At 38.6% G+C, this 18743-nt stretch overlaps 2 protein-coding genes across 2 annotated transcripts in view; one reads left to right on the top strand and one right to left on the bottom strand.

Annotated features, from left to right (window-relative positions):
• LOC137262296 (lipase maturation factor 2-like) overlaps positions 1 to 18743 on the top strand; it is a 37060-nt gene that overhangs the window by 3553 nt on the left and 14764 nt on the right. The window contains exons 4-7 of the mRNA XM_067800113.1: positions 244 to 272; positions 718 to 920; positions 1316 to 1341; positions 2045 to 2197. Of these exons, the coding sequence (XP_067656214.1) occupies positions 244 to 272; positions 718 to 920; positions 1316 to 1341; positions 2045 to 2197 (411 nt within the window). The remainder of the gene's footprint in view (positions 1 to 243; positions 273 to 717; positions 921 to 1315; positions 1342 to 2044; positions 2198 to 18743) is intronic.
• Positions 2674 to 18301, bottom strand: LOC137261697 (malignant fibrous histiocytoma-amplified sequence 1 homolog). Its single transcript, XM_067799475.1, has 3 exons — positions 17856 to 18301; positions 8180 to 8576; positions 2674 to 7749 (listed from the first exon to the last, which is right to left on the bottom strand). Exons 2-3 carry the CDS (start codon positions 8565 to 8567, stop codon positions 4493 to 4495), a joined length of 3645 nt encoding a protein of 1214 aa, XP_067655576.1. The 5' UTR covers positions 8568 to 8576; positions 17856 to 18301; the 3' UTR covers positions 2674 to 4492.

Here is an 18743-nt window from a genome sequence, read left to right as displayed (position 1 = left end):
TGAGGAGTCATGATTGCTGACTTCACAGACACATGTCATCAGTTCCAAACTGCATAGACTGATGTTTATGATGCTGGTTTCAATTTACAAACAATATTGCTGGAATATTGGCTGAGTATGGCGTTACACAATAACCAAACCAAACCATAAGCAGCAAGTGGATCTGATTAGGCTTTACTGTTGGTCATGTTGATTGTTGTTTGGTCAGTGTGTTTGTTAACAAGGTTTATTTATTTGTTTTAGGTGGGCCAGACCTTCCTGTGGTTCCAGTGGTGAGTAGGACTTATGACAAATTTCTGTTGTACTGCCCGAAATAATGTCAACTACTTAGCCCACAGCAAATGCAGGTTGACTATACTAACTTGTTCAGGCAAGAATGGTTCAGACAGGATTCTGCTTCTAATGATAAAGAACGAGTTATTCACTCTACTTTGCTTTGCTTTACAAGTTATGAAGTTGTGTAGGTGAATGGCAACCAGTCCATATTTTAAGAATGTGTTTCCTTGATTACAAGAATATTATCCTTGCATGTACTTAAGGTGTCTCATGTTCAGAATAAACATATAAAAGGTCCTAAGACCCCCATATCAAAAGTTTCGTGCTTTGAATTTATTTCAAGCATACTCACTCTCGGAATTTTTTGAACAGACACATTTTCACCAAAAACAATTTTAGAAATTGGTGGCAGGGTTTTCATAATCTTCTCATCAATTCCAGGGACATCTTGCTACTAGAGGCTGGCTTCCTCACCATTATAGTAGCACCATTCAACTTCCAGCTGTTCCGATCTCGTAGTCCTCCGCAGCATCAACATGACTCAATCACTATGTGGCTTCTCAAGTGGCTCCTCTTCCGTCTTATGTTTGCCTCTGGCATTGTCAAACTCACCAGTCAGTGCCCCACCTGGTGGGGACTCACCGGTAAGGGGACATCACTCCAACCAAAAATCCCCATGCCTGTAAACGTGCCATAGATGATGACAGATATGACAGATGATAGTTACTACCCCTGAATGTGTAATGAGAATTTCAGATGAATATTTTGATTGAAAAGATTCTTTGTGAATTATTTGTGACTATATACTTAATGGTTAAAGATGAAAATTTCTGTCCTGTCCTTTGCTTTCCTGGTGACCCATGTTGTGAAAAATGATTCAAATGTCTGCAGCGTCCATTTTGGCTGGTACATGGCTCAGTCAGTAACTGGTTAGCTGAATTATGTCCCTTGGTTGTGCCAGAAACTGCTGATTGTTTTGTTTAATTAATCAATGTATGAGAATGCAAAAAGAGATTAACATTTTCTGTTTTATTTCCAGCCTTGAATCATCATTTTGAATCCCAGGTAAGTTTCTGTTTGCTAGTAAATCTCCATTTTGTGTCTTTTACATGTCACTACGTTAAACATGTCAGTTTACATGCATCAGTAACTTAGTGTTCGTCTAAGGAAGAAGCTGGAGTCATTGAAACATTGTTATAAAATACATGGTGTATTTGTTATCAATAAGGCTTTCTTTGAAGTTAGAACCCTTTTACTGTTCTCAGCCATGCCATTTTCTTCTTCAAATCGCCATTTTCTTCTTCAACAGTGTATTCCAACCTCCCCGCCCCACCCCATGGCAATGTTTACTTTCAAGGTTGCTCTGAGAAAAGTATACAGGATACTAAACAACCTTCCATGTTATACCATTTTTATTAAACAAGTTAATGATTCGGTACCAAACAAGGGAAAGCGAGTTTGATACAAAATCTTTAAGTTTAACGAGTTTAATAAATAATGGTATTTCACAGAAGCGAGTTTAGTATTCTGTTTATTACTCGCAAACATAAATTGATGGAAACTGCATCAAATTGCCTACACTGTGAGGACTCACAACAAGGTCTAGTTAAATTGCGACAGCGACATGAGCATTGTGACATAACAACTTTGAACCGTTTTGACGTTATACGTCAAGCAGTATGACACAAGTGTAACATTGCCGTAAAAATATTACACTGCAGTATCTTCCACAGGCGAGTAATAAATTGATACATTTTTTCTTCTACAGTGCATTCCAACACCTCTTGCTTGGTACTGGCATCAATTTCCAACATGGTTCCTGAAGCTTAGTGTCGTGGCAACATTTGTTATCGAGATTGCTGTACCCTTCCTCTTCTTCGCACCAGTCAGGTCACTCCGTGTTGTCGCCTTCTATGCTCAGGTAAGTCTGCCATTTGACAAGGAATGTACGAGCCGATACAGTGATGTTGTCATTGTCTGTGGGAACGAATGTTTGGGTTTTTTGTTTAAAGTTGAGCGGAGTGAAATTTCAGCTATGTGATAGGATTCTGTAAGTCATGAAAATGGACTATACAGTTTAGGGGTCGATGTTATGAGCATTGATACATTGGCAGTTGGGATGTGTGCATCATCAGCAACCCATGCCTGTAGCCAGGACTAGGTGTCTGCCTGGTGGACACAAATGATACATGTCAGTGTATCCCATTTTTATGCTCATGCTGTTGATCGCTGGATTGTCTCGTGCGGGGATGAATATTTACTGACTGCTGCCATATAGGTGGAATATTGCTGAGTGTAGCGTAAAACTAAACTCACTCAGTAAACAAACATGTATAACCCATTTTTCCTTTCATCCTTTCACCGATATATGTAGTAAAAAATATTTAACACATTGCATGATATATTATGTGATTATTTTAATATGTCATTTAAATGACAATAAATAATAACAAAAAGTCAAATATGAACGACATGCACAGATAAAATTGAGATCATGGAATAACATCATGTGACGTCTCACTTTTCAAGATTTGCACTTAGGTTTGAAAAGTGACAACCATCTTGATTGGTCAAAATAAATGATATTAAAGTTCCTTTTTGGGGGGTTCTAATTTCATTATTTATTGCATGAGATTAAGAGCTCAACACACCTACAGATATAAACACTAAACAATGCATGTAACAATATTCTTATATACTGAACAACAACAAGATTATGGATGTTTGTAGTGAAGAATAAACACACAATTTCATATGAAAATATCCCAGAAACATGAGTCCAAACAATTTGTTACATATTCTGTGAATGCTGGAAGCTTTTGATTGCTGAAAAAAGATAACATTCATTAAGTTTAGATAGATGTGTTACTTGATGCTTTTAAAAGGAAACTGCTTATACATCAGAAACATGTATCACAATTCGTATGAATACAAAACCTCTCTTATATCAAAGCCAGAAAGTCTTTGGTGTTATTACTGAAAGTAATTTTCAGATTTTCAACAGAAGTCTTCTTCACTATTAATTGTAAGTTGTGCAGGTACCAGTAATAGTATCTTGCCCTGTGTGCATGTACTCAAGGCATTAAAACCTCCCTTTTGTCCTATCTTAACAGCTTGTATTGTGTAATATCATTGCGTAATTTGACAAGCATAGTTATCCATTGTGTGTGTCCAATCATGGGCTGAATTGAATATCACATTGAATCAATTTTTGCATGAATCATTCCACCTGTTACATGGAACGTAAACTATTACCCTGAAGAAATCAATATATCACAGAGTAGCTTATTGGAGCTGGTTTGAAGAGCAGACATCTGCAGGTTCATTTGTTTATGTCAGGGCTTCACAAAAACGATTACAACACATCCAGCTTTCCACAGTGAATTAACATGCATATTAATTAAGCTGCTGTACTTTGTGTGTACTATTGTCATAGTAACAATGAACCGCTTGCACAGAATAATGTTTTCAAATATGTCACCATATAAGTTTGACACTTTAAGTAGGAGCTTGTTAGGGGCACATGTATGAATCTGTAGTCAAATGAATTGATTTTCCAGAAGTGGAGGATCTTGACCAACAGGGTCATGACCGATACATATTTCCATGTTGTTGATGTTCCATGATGTTGTCTCAACATCAACAGTAACGTCCAGCTGACACAGAGGGTCCGATATGTAGCTCTGAAGGAAATATTTCAATACTGAACAGTAGCTACAAACAGATACACTCAAAATCAATTTCTTAAAAGCTCCTAAGTGAATCCAAACATAGCACTATGGTTATCAAGAGTTGTCTCCCTTTAATGCTCCCGACGACAATCCACACTCTAGTCAGTTACAACTGAATACTGCAATGCCTACTTCACACATTTCACTTTTCAGCCTTTGCTGGAAATTAGTTAGAATGGCTGAACTTTATCTGTCAGTTTCTAGTCCCATAGTGCTCCACTGACGTAGTTTATATGTCTGCTGACACATTAGGCAGAAGAAGAGTAATCATGCAGTTGGTGATTGCTGTGTTCCTCATCTCCCATCATGCATCTGGTTCAAGGTAGAAATGTTCTCCCAACATGTTAACCAAACTTGGCTTTTCATTCTTTTCAACACCTGTCAACCAAGTGTTCAGGATAGTTTCTAAGGAAATGTTCCGCGGGCAATGTTTAATATATTCCAGTGGTTCTTTTGTGACTCAACAATGGTGTTCACATGCCTCTCTAAACCTCTGGAGTCTTGGTCAGTTCAAACTGCACTGTTGGTGATTTGGCCACGAAGGAGAGGAACCTCATGTTTTTCATGGGAATGTCAAGTGTCCAGTAGAGACCAGGGTATCGGATCAGCATACTGTTGATCACCTGTACAAACTCCTTCATCAGCTCTTCAATGGCTGAGAATTCCAACCCCCGAACAAAGATTTTGACCAATTGTCCTTTTCCATGTTTGTATTTCCTCATTAGCACTTGTTCATTGTAGGCAGTTGCAAAAACTGCATCAGACCAGTCAGTGCGAGACAGAACCAGATCTTGGATAGATGCACTCATTTTCTGGAAGAGTCCAACAGGGAAAAATAGGGGGAAGCTGTATATTACAGTTAACTCTTTCTCGTTGTGTAGTGGAACTTCCCGCCACAGTTCACCCAAATCTTTGTCACAGGTGTCAGTGTTGTACCATGGGAGAACCATCAATGGTCGACAGAACAAACGGCATGATGGGATGTCTGGCTCGGGCACAGCATAGCAGAGGTCAAGCAGTGGTAGCAGCTCTAGCAAGTCCTCTATAATGAGATTGTCCATCTTTTGGTAAAACCAGAAACTGTTAAGAAGAGGCCTACATACTTGACCATATATGTGGAAAGAATCACGAACTTCCATGAATTCTTCTGCAGTAAGTCCTCCTTTACTGCTGAAGATTTTATTTTTACTGAAGTCCATGAATTCTGTGATATCATGTCTGTATAGGGAAGCCAAAATGTCAACAAGTTTGAGAGGACAGTGAAACACAATTTCAGACAGTCCAGTAACATCCTCGTACCACAACACGTCCCCAACGTCATGAAGGTAGTGCATGCAATCCCTCAGTTCCTTACCCTGCAACCTGAAGATCTCTGCCATGTCCTCAACTTCATCCCAGAGAAGGTACAAGGACCTCTTCTTCTTCAAAGTGCTAGATAGCCGGCTCCAGTGACCTGGAATGTTCCGTTGGGCATGAGGAAATAGATCCTTGTCAATAGCCAGATGCTCAATCTCATCCACAAGGTCATCGATTCCTTCAAGAGAGTCTGAGGAACTGATCACAGATACATCTGGGAGAATCCGCACTGGGCATCCGAGTACCTCCTCCAGCTTGTTCTGACGGACACTGAGAAGCTTCAAGGCTGCTTCTGCCACGTCATTGGCAGGATCTGATGAAGTCCTGTTCAGTGTCTTTTCAACTCTGGCCTTTTCACTGAGAACTCTGTTCAGTTCATCATTGACACTTTTCCTGTAATTTTTTAGTTGATTTTGAGCTGTATTTACTACATAACGTGCATATGTATTTTCTGCGGGTGTATTTGTCACTGGTCTTCCTGAAACTCTGTCTACATCCTTTTCAGAGTCCTTCTGATCTTGACCAGCTGTGGCTTCCTGACTGGAACCTTCAGCTTCTTTGACGGGTTTGCTCTCTGCAATAGGTTCTAGAGTCTCTGAGTCTGCTGCAGGAGTCTCTGTTTCTGGAACCTCAGGTTTGACTGATTCATCTGTTTTTGCATTTTCATTGGCTTCATCTTCTCTGACAATATTGTCTATGATGATGACATCTTCTTTGATGGATTGATCTTCCTTGTTACCAGTTTCTTCTGTGGGTAGTTCCTCAGGCTCAGATTTGTGTTTCTTCTCTTGGTCAAGGAGTTGTGTTGCCTGTAGAAGGTCACACTGCGATGCTATTATCTTGACCACCGCACCTGGAGCCTGTGTATTGAGCAGATCAATCCACTGCCCAATTGCTGTATCATAGTTTTCCTCTGTAAAACTAGCACAGTTGTAGACCAGAAGAACTAGAGCCTTTGAGTCTAGGAAGAGTGGTGTTGTAATCATATAGGTGTCATCGCCTCCGAAGTCATAAAGCATAAACTCAACATTATTGTCAGTCTTCCACAACATTGTCTGTAAGACTCGGGTTCGGTCTGCAAGACCTTCAGTCAAACTGGACTTCTTGAGAGCCAGTAAATTGGCCAGACAGGTCTTTCCAGACTGACTAGCACCCAGGAGAAGGATCTTCTGCCTCTGAAGGTTCTCTGTCTTGATGATGGCCAACTTTTTAAGGTAGTCATAGATGTGTTCTGGTTTCTCTGTCCTCCACACTTGAGGTGGAGGCTGTTCCAGTGGATTCTTATACAGCCAGAGTCCGTACTTCTTGTACTTCCTGTATGAGTGAGCGACCGTCAGCTTGCTCAGTTGGTACAGCTTCATAGGCAACTGTCGGATTGAATTGCCAGTCAAATCCAGAGTTTCTAGTTCAGTGAGATCACAGATCTCATTAGGTAATGACTGAATGTCATTTTGAGCAAGTATCAATGTCTTCAGCTTGAAAAGTCCTCGAATCTCTGGAGGCAGACGGCGAATTCTGTTTCCAGACATGTTCAGTTCCTCGAGGTTACCAAGAAGTCCTATTGTTGGAGGAACTTTCTCAAACATATTTTGGCTCACTCTTAGTATTTGGAGACTTCTTAGGCGTCCAATGTCCTCTGGGAGGTTCAGCATGAGGTTGTTGGACAGGTCCAGCACTGACAGATACTTCAGATTGTAGATAGACGTTGGAATTGTTTGTAAAAAGTTTTTGCACAGATAGAATTCCTTCAAAGCAAGGTTGTAAACATCAGGCAAGTTGTTCAGTTTTGTACTTTCAAGGTCAAGGCATTCAAGGGAAGGTAATTCAAACACTACAACTGGTATATGCTCGGATTTAATTTGTCCTTTTCTGAGCAGATTTTCCATATAGTCATCAACAACACCACAAAAACTTCTGTAGTTGATGGCCATTATTCGTAACTTTGGCATCTCGGGCAAGGTTTCAGGCAGACTCTCGATAGAGTTGCCCCACAGTAGAATTTCCTCCAGATCCTGGCAGAAAGCAATTTCTGGAGGCAGTGATGAAATGTTCGTCTGTTGGAGATTGAGACGCTGAAGCTGAGTCAGATTTCCGATGTCAGGAAGAAGAATGTTGATTTTGTTTCGACTGATGTCAAGGTATCGGAGACTGACGAGCCGCCATATTGCTGGAGGGATGAATGGCAGGTTGCATTCAGAGATCTTCAGCTCCTCAAGTCCGGTCAGCTGCTCCATCTCAGATGGCAGCCCGCCGAAGTCTTGAGGGCTAGTGCAGCGAATGCCGTTACGGCTGATGTCCAATTTAGTCAGGTGAGTCAGACGTCTTATGTCCAGGGGGAGTGATCGCAAGTTGTTGGATGCCAGACAAAGTTCTCCTATATCTGGAGCTGGAAACAAGAAATAACAGTGTAAAAGGAAATAATTATATTCTGGCTTCATGGATGAAAACTGGTTCAGTAGAAGTAGGACAGTGTTCTTTGGATGTTTCTTGACAATTATCTAGTTTTAGTAGGATAAGGATTGATACAAAGCAGTTTGTGTATAAGTAGGGAAGTCTTTATCCAAAACTTAATATTTAATTGTTAAGAGTATGTGGGTATCTATTTTAAAAAGATCTGAAACAGCACAATGCTCGGTTCATTATATAACAGTGAAATAAAATTTTCATAAATTGAACACTAAAGAGACCTCATATCATCAAGGACTGTCATGGTAACTGTAACAGTTGACAGAATTGAAACTAGAGGTTGGTAGGTAGCTATGGCACGCCTGTTACCATGGTTACCTGCATGTACTCAGAAATCTTTTTATGGTTACCTGTCAACAATGAAGCAGGCACAGACGTCATTCCCTGTCCTGACATATCCACAACCTTCAAGCCCTTCTCGGTCAGGTCAGGGGTCTTCTGGGGGGCTGCTTTCTGGTTCTTCAGTGATGATGACTTTCGGCTTGGTGGAGTTTTAGGTCGAGACTCTTTTGACATGGTTTTCCGCTTTCCTTTTGGGGATGGTTTTCTGTTCTTTTCGGCACTTTTGACACTTGGGGACGATTTGCGCTTCTGACTTGGAGAAGTTTTTCGTGAAGGAGATGGACTTTTCTTGGGAGGAGAGGGTGTACGTTTTCCTCTTGGAGGGGAAGACGGAGTAGGGCTTGCTTTGATTGATGGAGTCCGTCCCCGCTGTGGGGACCTGTTCCTGTCAGCCATCTTGGATTTCTGAAAAACAGTTATGTACTGTGTCACTTCCCAAATAGTAAACACTGTATTTTTGATGGTATATGTGATGCAGAAGTTAATATGAATGTGATAAAATATAATGTGATATTTTGTGAGAAAAACTAATAATGGAAAAATCACTGATGGCTGTCACAAAGCTGCATCTAGTGGCTTTAGTATACTGTTCTGTGTAAACAATATCATGATGCATTGCTGAACATGGAGACTTTTCTGAAACTTGAATATATACCACTCTTAAAAAGTTAAGTATCAACTGACCCTTTCATATTTTAAGTATATTTAAAGTATTTTCTTGTGAGTTTGCACATATTGCCAATGAAAACATTAGGATTTGATTTCTTGATTGGGGAAAATTTATTTTTTTTTTTTTTTCTTGTTCTTGAAAAAATACAGCAGGCAGATCTGTAAAACTTTAGCTTTAATTTTTGAGAACCATTATCACTATTTCAATGAGATATTCAAACATCTGTTGAAATCAAGTTTCAAGTGCTGAAATTAATTGACACTTTGCTAATTATCCATTTAGAAGTGTTGTTGGTAGACACTGCCGAGTTGACAATGGATTTCACTCTCAAAGGCTGACTCCCTTAAAATCTGAGCATTAAGTTTTTACTTATATGAAGAATCAAACAGAAAATTATCAAATAAAGTGTCAAACATGGAAAATCTAATCCAGTCAATCTTTCTTATCAATATATTCAATCTATGATGCCAAAATATAATAGAATAGTCTTTCATTTCTTTTCAGTGGTATACAGTAGAAACTATAATCTTTGTTATGTACAGAAACCACAAAAAATATTCCAGGAGAGGAGGGTTTCACACATCTAAACAAGGAAAATCAGCAGTAACCGGTGAAATTATGCACCACTGACAGTATCTAAATGAGTGCAACGGATGTACCACATTTACTTATTGATGCTGACTTACATGCTCAGTTCTAGGCACAAGAGCATTCCTTAATGATTTATATAATTTCAGTGTAATAGAAAGGACAGAGAGTTCCTTTTTAGTGTGAATCTCCTTGATCACTTACATGCCGTCTGCCCACTTTTTGTCCGTCTGCCCTCTTCCCCTGTGTAATTGGATATGAGCACACATACACCTCATCTGTGTAATACTAGGCACAAACTGAAGGACTGGGTAATTCCAAGTTAAGAAGATTAGAACCAACGCTGATTCACTGCTCACTGGGGATCAGAGTGGTAATCTCTTGTACGCACCTCCAAGTACATGTTTCCTAAAACGTGCATCCAGTCAACCCACATCTCTTCTCATGGAGCCAATACTCTTTCTGTCCCAGGAGTAATCCCTTGTACACCTCCAAAGCAGATATTTAGTGAAATATTCACTTCCATTCTACTCCCATACCTTCGCAGCAGACGACTTCAGTGCATTACAGAATATTACTGTTAGAAATTAACTTAAAAATTTTCTTTGCATCAAAAGTTTTGACTCACAAGTGTAAATGTAGCCGCTTACCTCTTTCAACTGCTTTGAAATAAATTTTACAATATATTCCATAGTGTTTACACATGAACTAATGTGTTGTAAAACATATTCGTAACGTTGAAAAGAGTATTGTCATGAGTTAAATTAATGATGAAAATCAGTGTAAATTTGCAAATTCTAAACAAAACTTAAAACCGAAACTCAGCTGTTTACATGTACAACATGCTTTTCAGCAATATGATGCATATTGGGTCGCCAAATTAGTGGTGAAATTCATCTTCGATGTAACCACACATACATAGCATATAGTAAGTGCTTTAAGTGAGTCTAAACGTTTGATGTGTAGTATATGTGCTGTTCCTCAGAGTTATAGTGTCAACCTTACCTCATAAACTCAAATCAGAATAAACAGAAACGTATATCAACTGTATCGGTAATGCAGTAGTTTTGAGTGATCTTTGAGCTCTAGTTCATCCCATGTTTTTGGTTGTTTCACTGGCATGTTATATAATTGCACCAAACATTTTGCCAAAACAGCATCTAAATCAGTGAGCTTGATTGTGACACTCCAGTCAATGACAGTGGTGGACATCGGTTTGTTTTTCCTTGCTATTTCTTACCATCAAGATATTCAGTTGAGTGTAATATATACATTTAACTTGAATAATACATTTATGATTCACAGTGACCTAGGAAACTTGGGTCGATGTAAGTTTGGGAGTTTGAAGTTTACTACAAAATAAATCTTGTAGTCATAGATTAAATGTAAGAGTGTGAGAGTTAGGGTCTCCTTTCATGAGGCAATCTTTACGAAGGTTTACCTTAACACCCATACTTTGACATTGCTCATAGGCTACCTTAATGACATACGAGCACCTTAGTGCTTGTGAAAGGAGGCCCAGGTCAGTGGCTCCAAAAATTAGATCAAATGATTCAATGTATGTGGGGATAGACTGCTTAATTCTGTATCTGCACAGATTAGGTACATACAGGGTATTAGCTTCTGGGCAGTTTATGTGGATAAGTTGTCAGGGGGATTATTGTAAGCAATTTGAGTTTCCTTAGGACGGTGGCTATTGTCTATCGCATAAGGGTGTTACAATATGGAATATAGTTTAGAGTGAAAGGTTATCTTTCCTGTGCTGAAGGTTCAACCTGAGTATAAATGTCAACCACCTGGTTCATTAGCTTAGCATGAGATTGAGTTGGGCCAATATCAGATGCTGAGGACCATTCAGAATTTATTATTTTGTGTACGTGTGTCTGTGGGTGTCTGTGTTGGGGGATGGGGTAGGGGTGAGAGAAAGAGAGAAGAAGAATAATGATTTTTATAGAGACAATGTGAATGAACTCCCTAAGAATATACAAAGGATTGTATGTACAAATTAAGTGAACCTCACCTGCATGTCATATGTCCTGTACAAGATCATTTCCTTTCTTCTTTATGCTTCATGTTGCTAATAGACTTACTGGTTCACCCACACACTCCTTTGCTCACTCACTCTGATACGTTCTCACACTCCCATGTGTGCATGTATGTGATCCTGAGTCCCTACAGCAAGAGCTACTGACTAGCTTAACCTCATTCCTGTCACATTTCCAACGTTTTCTAATCTGAATGGTATACTGGCATAATAGGCTCTTTGATCACAAGACCGTTTTGGTTTAACAGGATTTCGTGCAGATTAATCAGCAGATGACCAAAGATTATCCAGTTGTTCCACATCTCTCTGCTGTTTTCAGACTTCAGATCAACCTCAAAAGTACTTCCATCATAAACTCTTGATGAAAAAAAGATGTCTAAAGGTTGTACTTGTTGTTTCCTTGCCTTGTTCTTGTCCAACAAGAACAGGTGACCTCGACATCAGGATGTGCTGTGTCCGAGTCACAAGATCTGCGTCATTGGGCTATTTCTATAAGATCTGAAGTAAATACTCTCACCAACATACACATACACACACACATGCACACATGCACACATGCACATGCACTTTGGTCTATTCCTGTGTAATCTGAAGTAATTGTATGTGCGCACGCACGCACGCACACACACACACACGCACACACACACATTATGTGATTTTACATTCATTATTAAAATCACTGCTCACTTATTTTTATTGTTTCACTTTATACTAAAGAGATCTCACATGAAGTCAATTTGATACAAACCCTAATGAATACAATGATTAGCTTTGAGATGAACAAAACATGAATGCATACACATACACGAATATGATGTGTTTTATGATAACAGCTTATTTTTTATATTTCATCACAGTGTTTTGCCTGATGGAGCAAATATTAGCTCTGAATAAGAATTAAGAAGTTGTCATCCATAACACGTGTCATGTTGGTCCAACTTCAAGGTACCTTTCGAGAACTTCATGAACACAAATATGTGCATTTTGATTATGAGTGCTCTAAAAGTTACCTTCATTCTACAAATTAACCATTAGCCAAATATATAGGTCAAAACCTGATTTACATGATTAATCAATGTCCAGCAATATTTGTCTCCCCATGGCAATGTGTGAACAACCAAATCTATAGTTCTTTCACTGTCCTGCTGTGAATCCAATTTGTCCTGTATTATTATATGCCCTGAAGCCCGAGATTTAATAAATATTGTCAAGAAGTACATTCCACATTGTGCTGTAGAAACAGGAAAGGAGTTTGTCTGTTTGGTTGCCACTAGAGAAATATCAGTATCTGACACAACATGGTGTTTACTGGTGAAGTGATGTCAAGGGAAGTGTTTGCATTAGGTTTTTAAGAGTTCATGCAGAAATAAAGTTATAAATATGTAGCCCAGATCTTTTGCACGTGACATTTTCCTTACAATCCTGAATCATTTAAGAATGTCTTGATTTTTTATATCAGGCTGTCTTAAGGTACTTTTCAAAATTACATAGATCAGAATCTATGCGTCCAGAACACGCACGCCAAATATTTTTTTCTGTGTTGTTGTCAATTTTCGCCTTGAAAAACATGACTTTCTGCATTAATGCGAACACTGGTATATGGTATATCCAATGAACCATCACAGTGATGGATTCCAGAACTGTACTTTGACCGTTTTACACAGGTTGGTATGTATTTAGAGGCAATTGAGAACACATTGTATATTTTGTCCATGGTGACATCAGAACCCATATTGTATATTGTCCAAGGTGAACCCATGACCCATATTGTATATTGTCCAGGGTGACTTCTGTGCTGATAGTGGGGTGATGGATTAGGCTAGTGGCTGAAATGTTTGCTCATCAAGCTGACGACCTTGTCTCAATTGCCCACGTGGGAACAATGTGTGAAGCACATTCCTGGCATTCCCCTCCATGATATTGCCGGAATATTGCTAAAAGTGATGTAAACTAAACTCACTCAATCATTGTACCCACATAACACACTGATCCATTATACCCCATGATCCTGTTGAAAGTTTCATGTCATGTTGAAACAAAAACTGCTAGAAACAGCCATCAACCCCTTAAAGCCACTATTAAACATTGCACTGTCAGGGATGGCAGTTTTCCGTGAATCTGCGGGAAATCTGTGGATTTAAATGCAAATCAATCGTTCTTGAAATTCGTTTAAATCGGGAAGAAAATATGTATGGGGGTGACGTCCCATTTATCAACATCAAGTACACACATCTGTGTTTCTTGTGCTATCAGATTTCAGAATTTCACAGCAACTTCTTTAGATACATTGTTACGGCCCCCAGCTGAGTCTCAGCTGAAATCACCTTCCCCTGTTGCCATCCCTGACTGTCAAACACTGCTAAACCACTGTCAAAACTTGCTGAAACCCTGCTCAAACCATTGTCAAACACTACTAAAACAACTGTCAAACACAGCTGAAACCACTGTCAAATGCTGCTAAAACAACCATCAAGCACTGCTGGAACCACTGACCAACTCTTTCCTAAACCACCGTCAAACTCAGTACCAAGCCCGCGTACATCACCTGACTGTAGGCTGGATCCCCTGTTGCAGGTACTCACAAAGCTATGTCAATACCTTGCACAGTGAACAGAAAGCTGCCATCCCTCAGTAGAAACCCCAATATTGACTATTTATTGACAATTATTGATTTATCTATTAAGAGAAATTTGACCCACCCGAGAACTGATTATATCAGTATAGCTCTTTCACTAGTATTGACTTTAGATTTACTGGAGCACCATGGCCGTTACCAGCTCAATAGACCCATGCATGCCTTCCTAATATCACCTGTACAATGTTGTATAGAGCAATGAAATTGAGACTTAAATTCATGACTTGGAACATGAGGAATTAAGAGGTATTGTGTAGAATTTCAGTCTACTTAGGGAAGAGTGAAATGATCCCAGATGGACTGAATGTCAAACCAATTGGCTTACAGACCTCAAACATATGCTACCTCTGTACATGAAAATAAAATTTGAAGGTATTTATTGAATGGATAAATATTTTAGTCTGATATTTTTTTGTCAGTAACACAAATCTCTTGGGGTTACTCTGGAATGGTAAGCATCTGAGACCAGCATGATGTCAGCCATTCCTGATTTATGAAGCCAACATGTTGTGATATAAGAAGTAGACATTTAAAGCTCAGTTCATGCTGTCACTCATGAGAAATCTGTGTCAGTTTTTTAATTGTGAAAACATCATACTGATGAATTTACCTGTTGAATTTGAAGTGAAAAATAAATCACATGCTCCATATATGCTGCTGTGTTATAAAAATGATAAAAAAGTCCTTCTTTTATATCCTGAAATACCTCTGTTTAGTATAGTTGATTTAGTTGCCATTTTTGTTTTGTTCAAGCAAAGTGAGGATGCTATCTAGGGCCAGGAATATGTATAACTGGAAAACCAGAATAGTTTAATGATGGTAATAGAGATTTAAAAAAACACCAAACTGTACACAAGACCATCACACCATCATGCTTAGACCTCATGACAGTATTACCCTGGCATAGGATGAATTTCTAGTTTGTGTCTTTAGATAACTTGGTCAGAGGTTACTCTACTGGTGAGTTCTTGTTCTGAATAGATACTGTCTTAAGTCACTGTATTTAGAAGTAACTTATGAAGAGGTTACTGTATCAAGGAAGTATCATCAACATCAAGGCGTAACTGTATCAAGTCATGGTATTGAACAGGTCACTTTATCAACAGGTAGCTGTATATCGAGGAGTAACTGTATCAAGTCGTTGTATTGAACAGGTTACTTTATCAACAGGTGACTGTACATCAAGGAATAACTGTATCAAGTCGTTGTATTGAACAGGTCACTTTATCAACAGGTAGCTGTATATCGAGGAGTAACTGTATCAAGTCATGGTATTGAACAGGTTACTTTATCAACAGGTAGCTGTACATCAAGGAATAACTGTATCAAGTGGTTGTATTGAACAGGTTACTCTATCAACAGGTAGCTGTATGTCAAGGAGTAACTGTATCAAGTCGTTGTATTGAACAGGTTACTTTATCAACAGGTAGCTGTATATCTAGGAGTAACTTATCAAGTCGTTGTATTGAACAGGTTACTTTATCAACAGGTAGCTGTATATCTAGGAGTAACTTATCAAGTCGTTGTATTGAACAGGTTACTTTATCAACAGGTAGCTGTATATCGAGGAGTAACTTATCAAGTCATTGTATTGAACAGGTTACTTTATCAACAGGTAGCTGTATATCTAGGAGTAACTTATCAAGTCATTGTATTCAACAGGTTACTTTATCAACAGGTAGCTGTATATCGAGGAGTAACTTATCAAGTCATTGTATTGAACAGGTTACTTTATCAACAGGTGACTGTACATCAAGGAATAACTGTATCAAGTCGTTGTATTGAACAGGTTACTCTATCAACAGGTAGCTGTATATCTAGGAGTAACTGTATCAAGTCGTTGTATTGAACAGGTTACTTTATCAACAGGTAGCTGTATATCTAGGAGTAACTGTATCAAGTCATTGTATTGAACAGGTTACTTTATCAACAGGTAGCTGTACATCAAGGAATAACTGTATCAAGTCGTTGTATTGAACAGGTTACTCTATCAACAGGTAGCTGTATATCTAGGAGTAACTGTATCAAGTCGTTGTATTGAACAGGTTACTTTATCAACAGGTAGCTGTATATCGAGGAGTAACTTATCAAGTCATTGTATTGAACAGGTTACTTTATCAACAGGTGACTGTACATCAAGGAATAACTGTATCAAGTCGTTGTATTGAACAGGTTACTCTATCAACAGGTAGCTGTATATCTAGGAGTAACTGTATCAAGTCGTTGTATTGAACAGGTTACTTTATCAACAGGTAGCTGTATATCTAGGAGTAACTGTATCAAGTCGTTGTATTGAACAGGTTACTTTATCAACAGGTGACTGTATATCTAGGAGTAACTTATCAAGTCGTTGTATTGAACAGGTTACTTTATCAACAGGTAGCTATATATCAAGGAGTAACTGTATCAAGTCATTGTATTGAACAGGTTACTTTATCAACAGGTAGCTGTATATCGAGGAGTAACTTATCAAGTCGTTGTATTGAACAGGTTACTCTATCAACAGGTAGCTATATATCAAGGAATAACTGTATCAAGTCGTTGTATTGAACAGGTTACTCTATCAACAGGTAGCTGTATATCTAGGAGTAACTGTATCAAGTCGTTGTATTGAACAGGTTACTTTATCAACAGGTAGCTGTATATCGAGGAGTAACTTATCAAGTCATTGTATTGAACAGGTTACTTTATCAACAGGTGACTGTACATCAAGGAATAACTGTATCAAGTCGTTGTATTGAACAGGTTACTCTATCAACAGGTAGCTGTATATCTAGGAGTAACTGTATCAAGTCGTTGTATTGAACAGGTTACTTTATCAACAGGTAGCTGTATATCGAGGAGTAACTTATCAAGTCATTGTATTGAACAGGTTACTTTATCAACAGGTGACTGTACATCAAGGAATAACTGTATCAAGTCATGGTATTGAACAGGTCACTTTATCAACAGGTAGCTGTATATCGAGGAGTAACTGTATCAAGTCGTTGTATTGAACAGGTTACTTTATCAACAGGTGACTGTACATCAAGGAATAACTGTATCAAGTCGTTGTATTGAACAGGTTACTTTATCAACAGGTAGCTGTATATCGAGGAGTAACTGTATCAAGTCGTTGTATTGAACAGGTTACTTTATCAACAGGTGACTGTACATCAAGGAATAACTGTATCAAGTCGTTGTATTGAACAGGTTACTTTATCAACAGGTAGCTGTATATCTAGGAGTAACTGTATCAAGTCGTTGTATTGAACAGGTTACTTTATCAACAGGTAGCTGTATATCTAGGAGTAACTGTATCAAGTCATTGTATTGAACAGGTTACTTTATCAACAGGTAGCTGTATATCGAGGAGTAACTTATCAAGTCGTTGTATTGAACAGGTTACTTTATCAACAGGTAGCTATATATCAAGGAGTAACTGTATCAAGTCATTGTATTGAACAGGTTACTTTATCAACAGGTAGCTATATACCAAGGAATAACTGTATCAAGTCATTGTATTGAACAGGTTACTTTATCAACAGGTAGCTGTATATCATTAAGTAACTGTATCAAGTTGTATTGAAAAGGTCACTGTAACAGGTAGCTGTACATCAAGGAGTAACTGTATCAAGTCATGGTATTGAACAGGTTACTATGACAGGTGGCTGTATATCATTGAGTAACTGTGTCAGATCATTGTATTGAAAAGTTAGTATATTGGGAAGTTAAGGAGTTCCTGTATCAAGGACATGCTATACTCACCTTGTGACACTACTGTTTGTATAATCACCAACACTACATGTCAGAGTCGGTAGTCATGACACAAACTCTCAGACACAGGTCCAGAATATACAGTCTCCATGCACGACTAGTTATAATGTCCGAAAGTATTGACTGTACACGACATGTGAACGTTCTATAGAGTCCTGAAACGTTATCCCACAGACCTAACTGTTCCTCACAAGTTGTCAATCTGTCATCCAAGCTCGGTCTGACCTCCCACACTCACAATCCAGGGCCATTCAACTTTTGGCACAGGCCAGTGGAGTGAACGCAACCCACAATGGCAACCCGCCACCTTGCTCATTAACACAGCCAATTCAGTGCCTCTCTGTGCTTAATCTTCAGTACAATTGCTTAAGCTGGTAATGCTAAGAAGGAGAATAAATCCTTTGTATATGTGTGCAAGATACAACTTGTTTAGAGATTCTGGGGACACTGTTGGTAATAGCACAGCTACTGATTTTTATCTATAATGAAGTCACTTGTACAGCCCATTAAAATTGTCACATTTCACTATACAGTGATTTATGTGTAAAACGATTATGTTTGTTAAAAGTCTGTTTCTTGTAATAAATACATGTTGTGTTTTAAGAGAGTAGTTATAGAATTTGTTTATAAGAATAATCAAACCTTGTCATCATGGTACCCAAAATTAGCATTATATCGAGGGAGGTACCCCAGGGTTTATCAGAGAGTCAAATATGCCCCCGTTTCTAAGGTAAACAAAGAGGTGTAAAAGAGCTTTCATGGTCTTTACTTACTTGTCACAGTCTGACGGAGATATATGAAGATAGATCGGGATACAGGGGTGTTGTTTACAGATGATCAATGTTTGTCGATACATTGGTCTGTTACAAAATTTACCGC

The sequence above is a fragment of the Haliotis asinina genome, chromosome 14 (genome assembly GCF_037392515.1).
Source record: "Haliotis asinina isolate JCU_RB_2024 chromosome 14, JCU_Hal_asi_v2, whole genome shotgun sequence".
NCBI lineage: Eukaryota > Metazoa > Mollusca > Gastropoda > Lepetellida > Haliotidae > Haliotis > Haliotis asinina.
Note: the sequence above shows the minus strand (reverse complement) of the source record. Positions and strands in the feature narration are given on the sequence as shown.

Excerpts from the sequence above, each read along its gene's own strand:
- LOC137261697 (XM_067799475.1), bottom strand. The coding sequence starts at position 8,567 with ATGGCTGACAGGAACAGGTCCCCACAGCGGGGACGGACTCCATCAATC. Across the intron at positions 7,750-8,179 it reads GCCTGCTTCATTGTTGACAG|CTCCAGATATAGGAGAACTT; the intron begins GTAACCATAAAA and ends TCTTGTTTCCAG.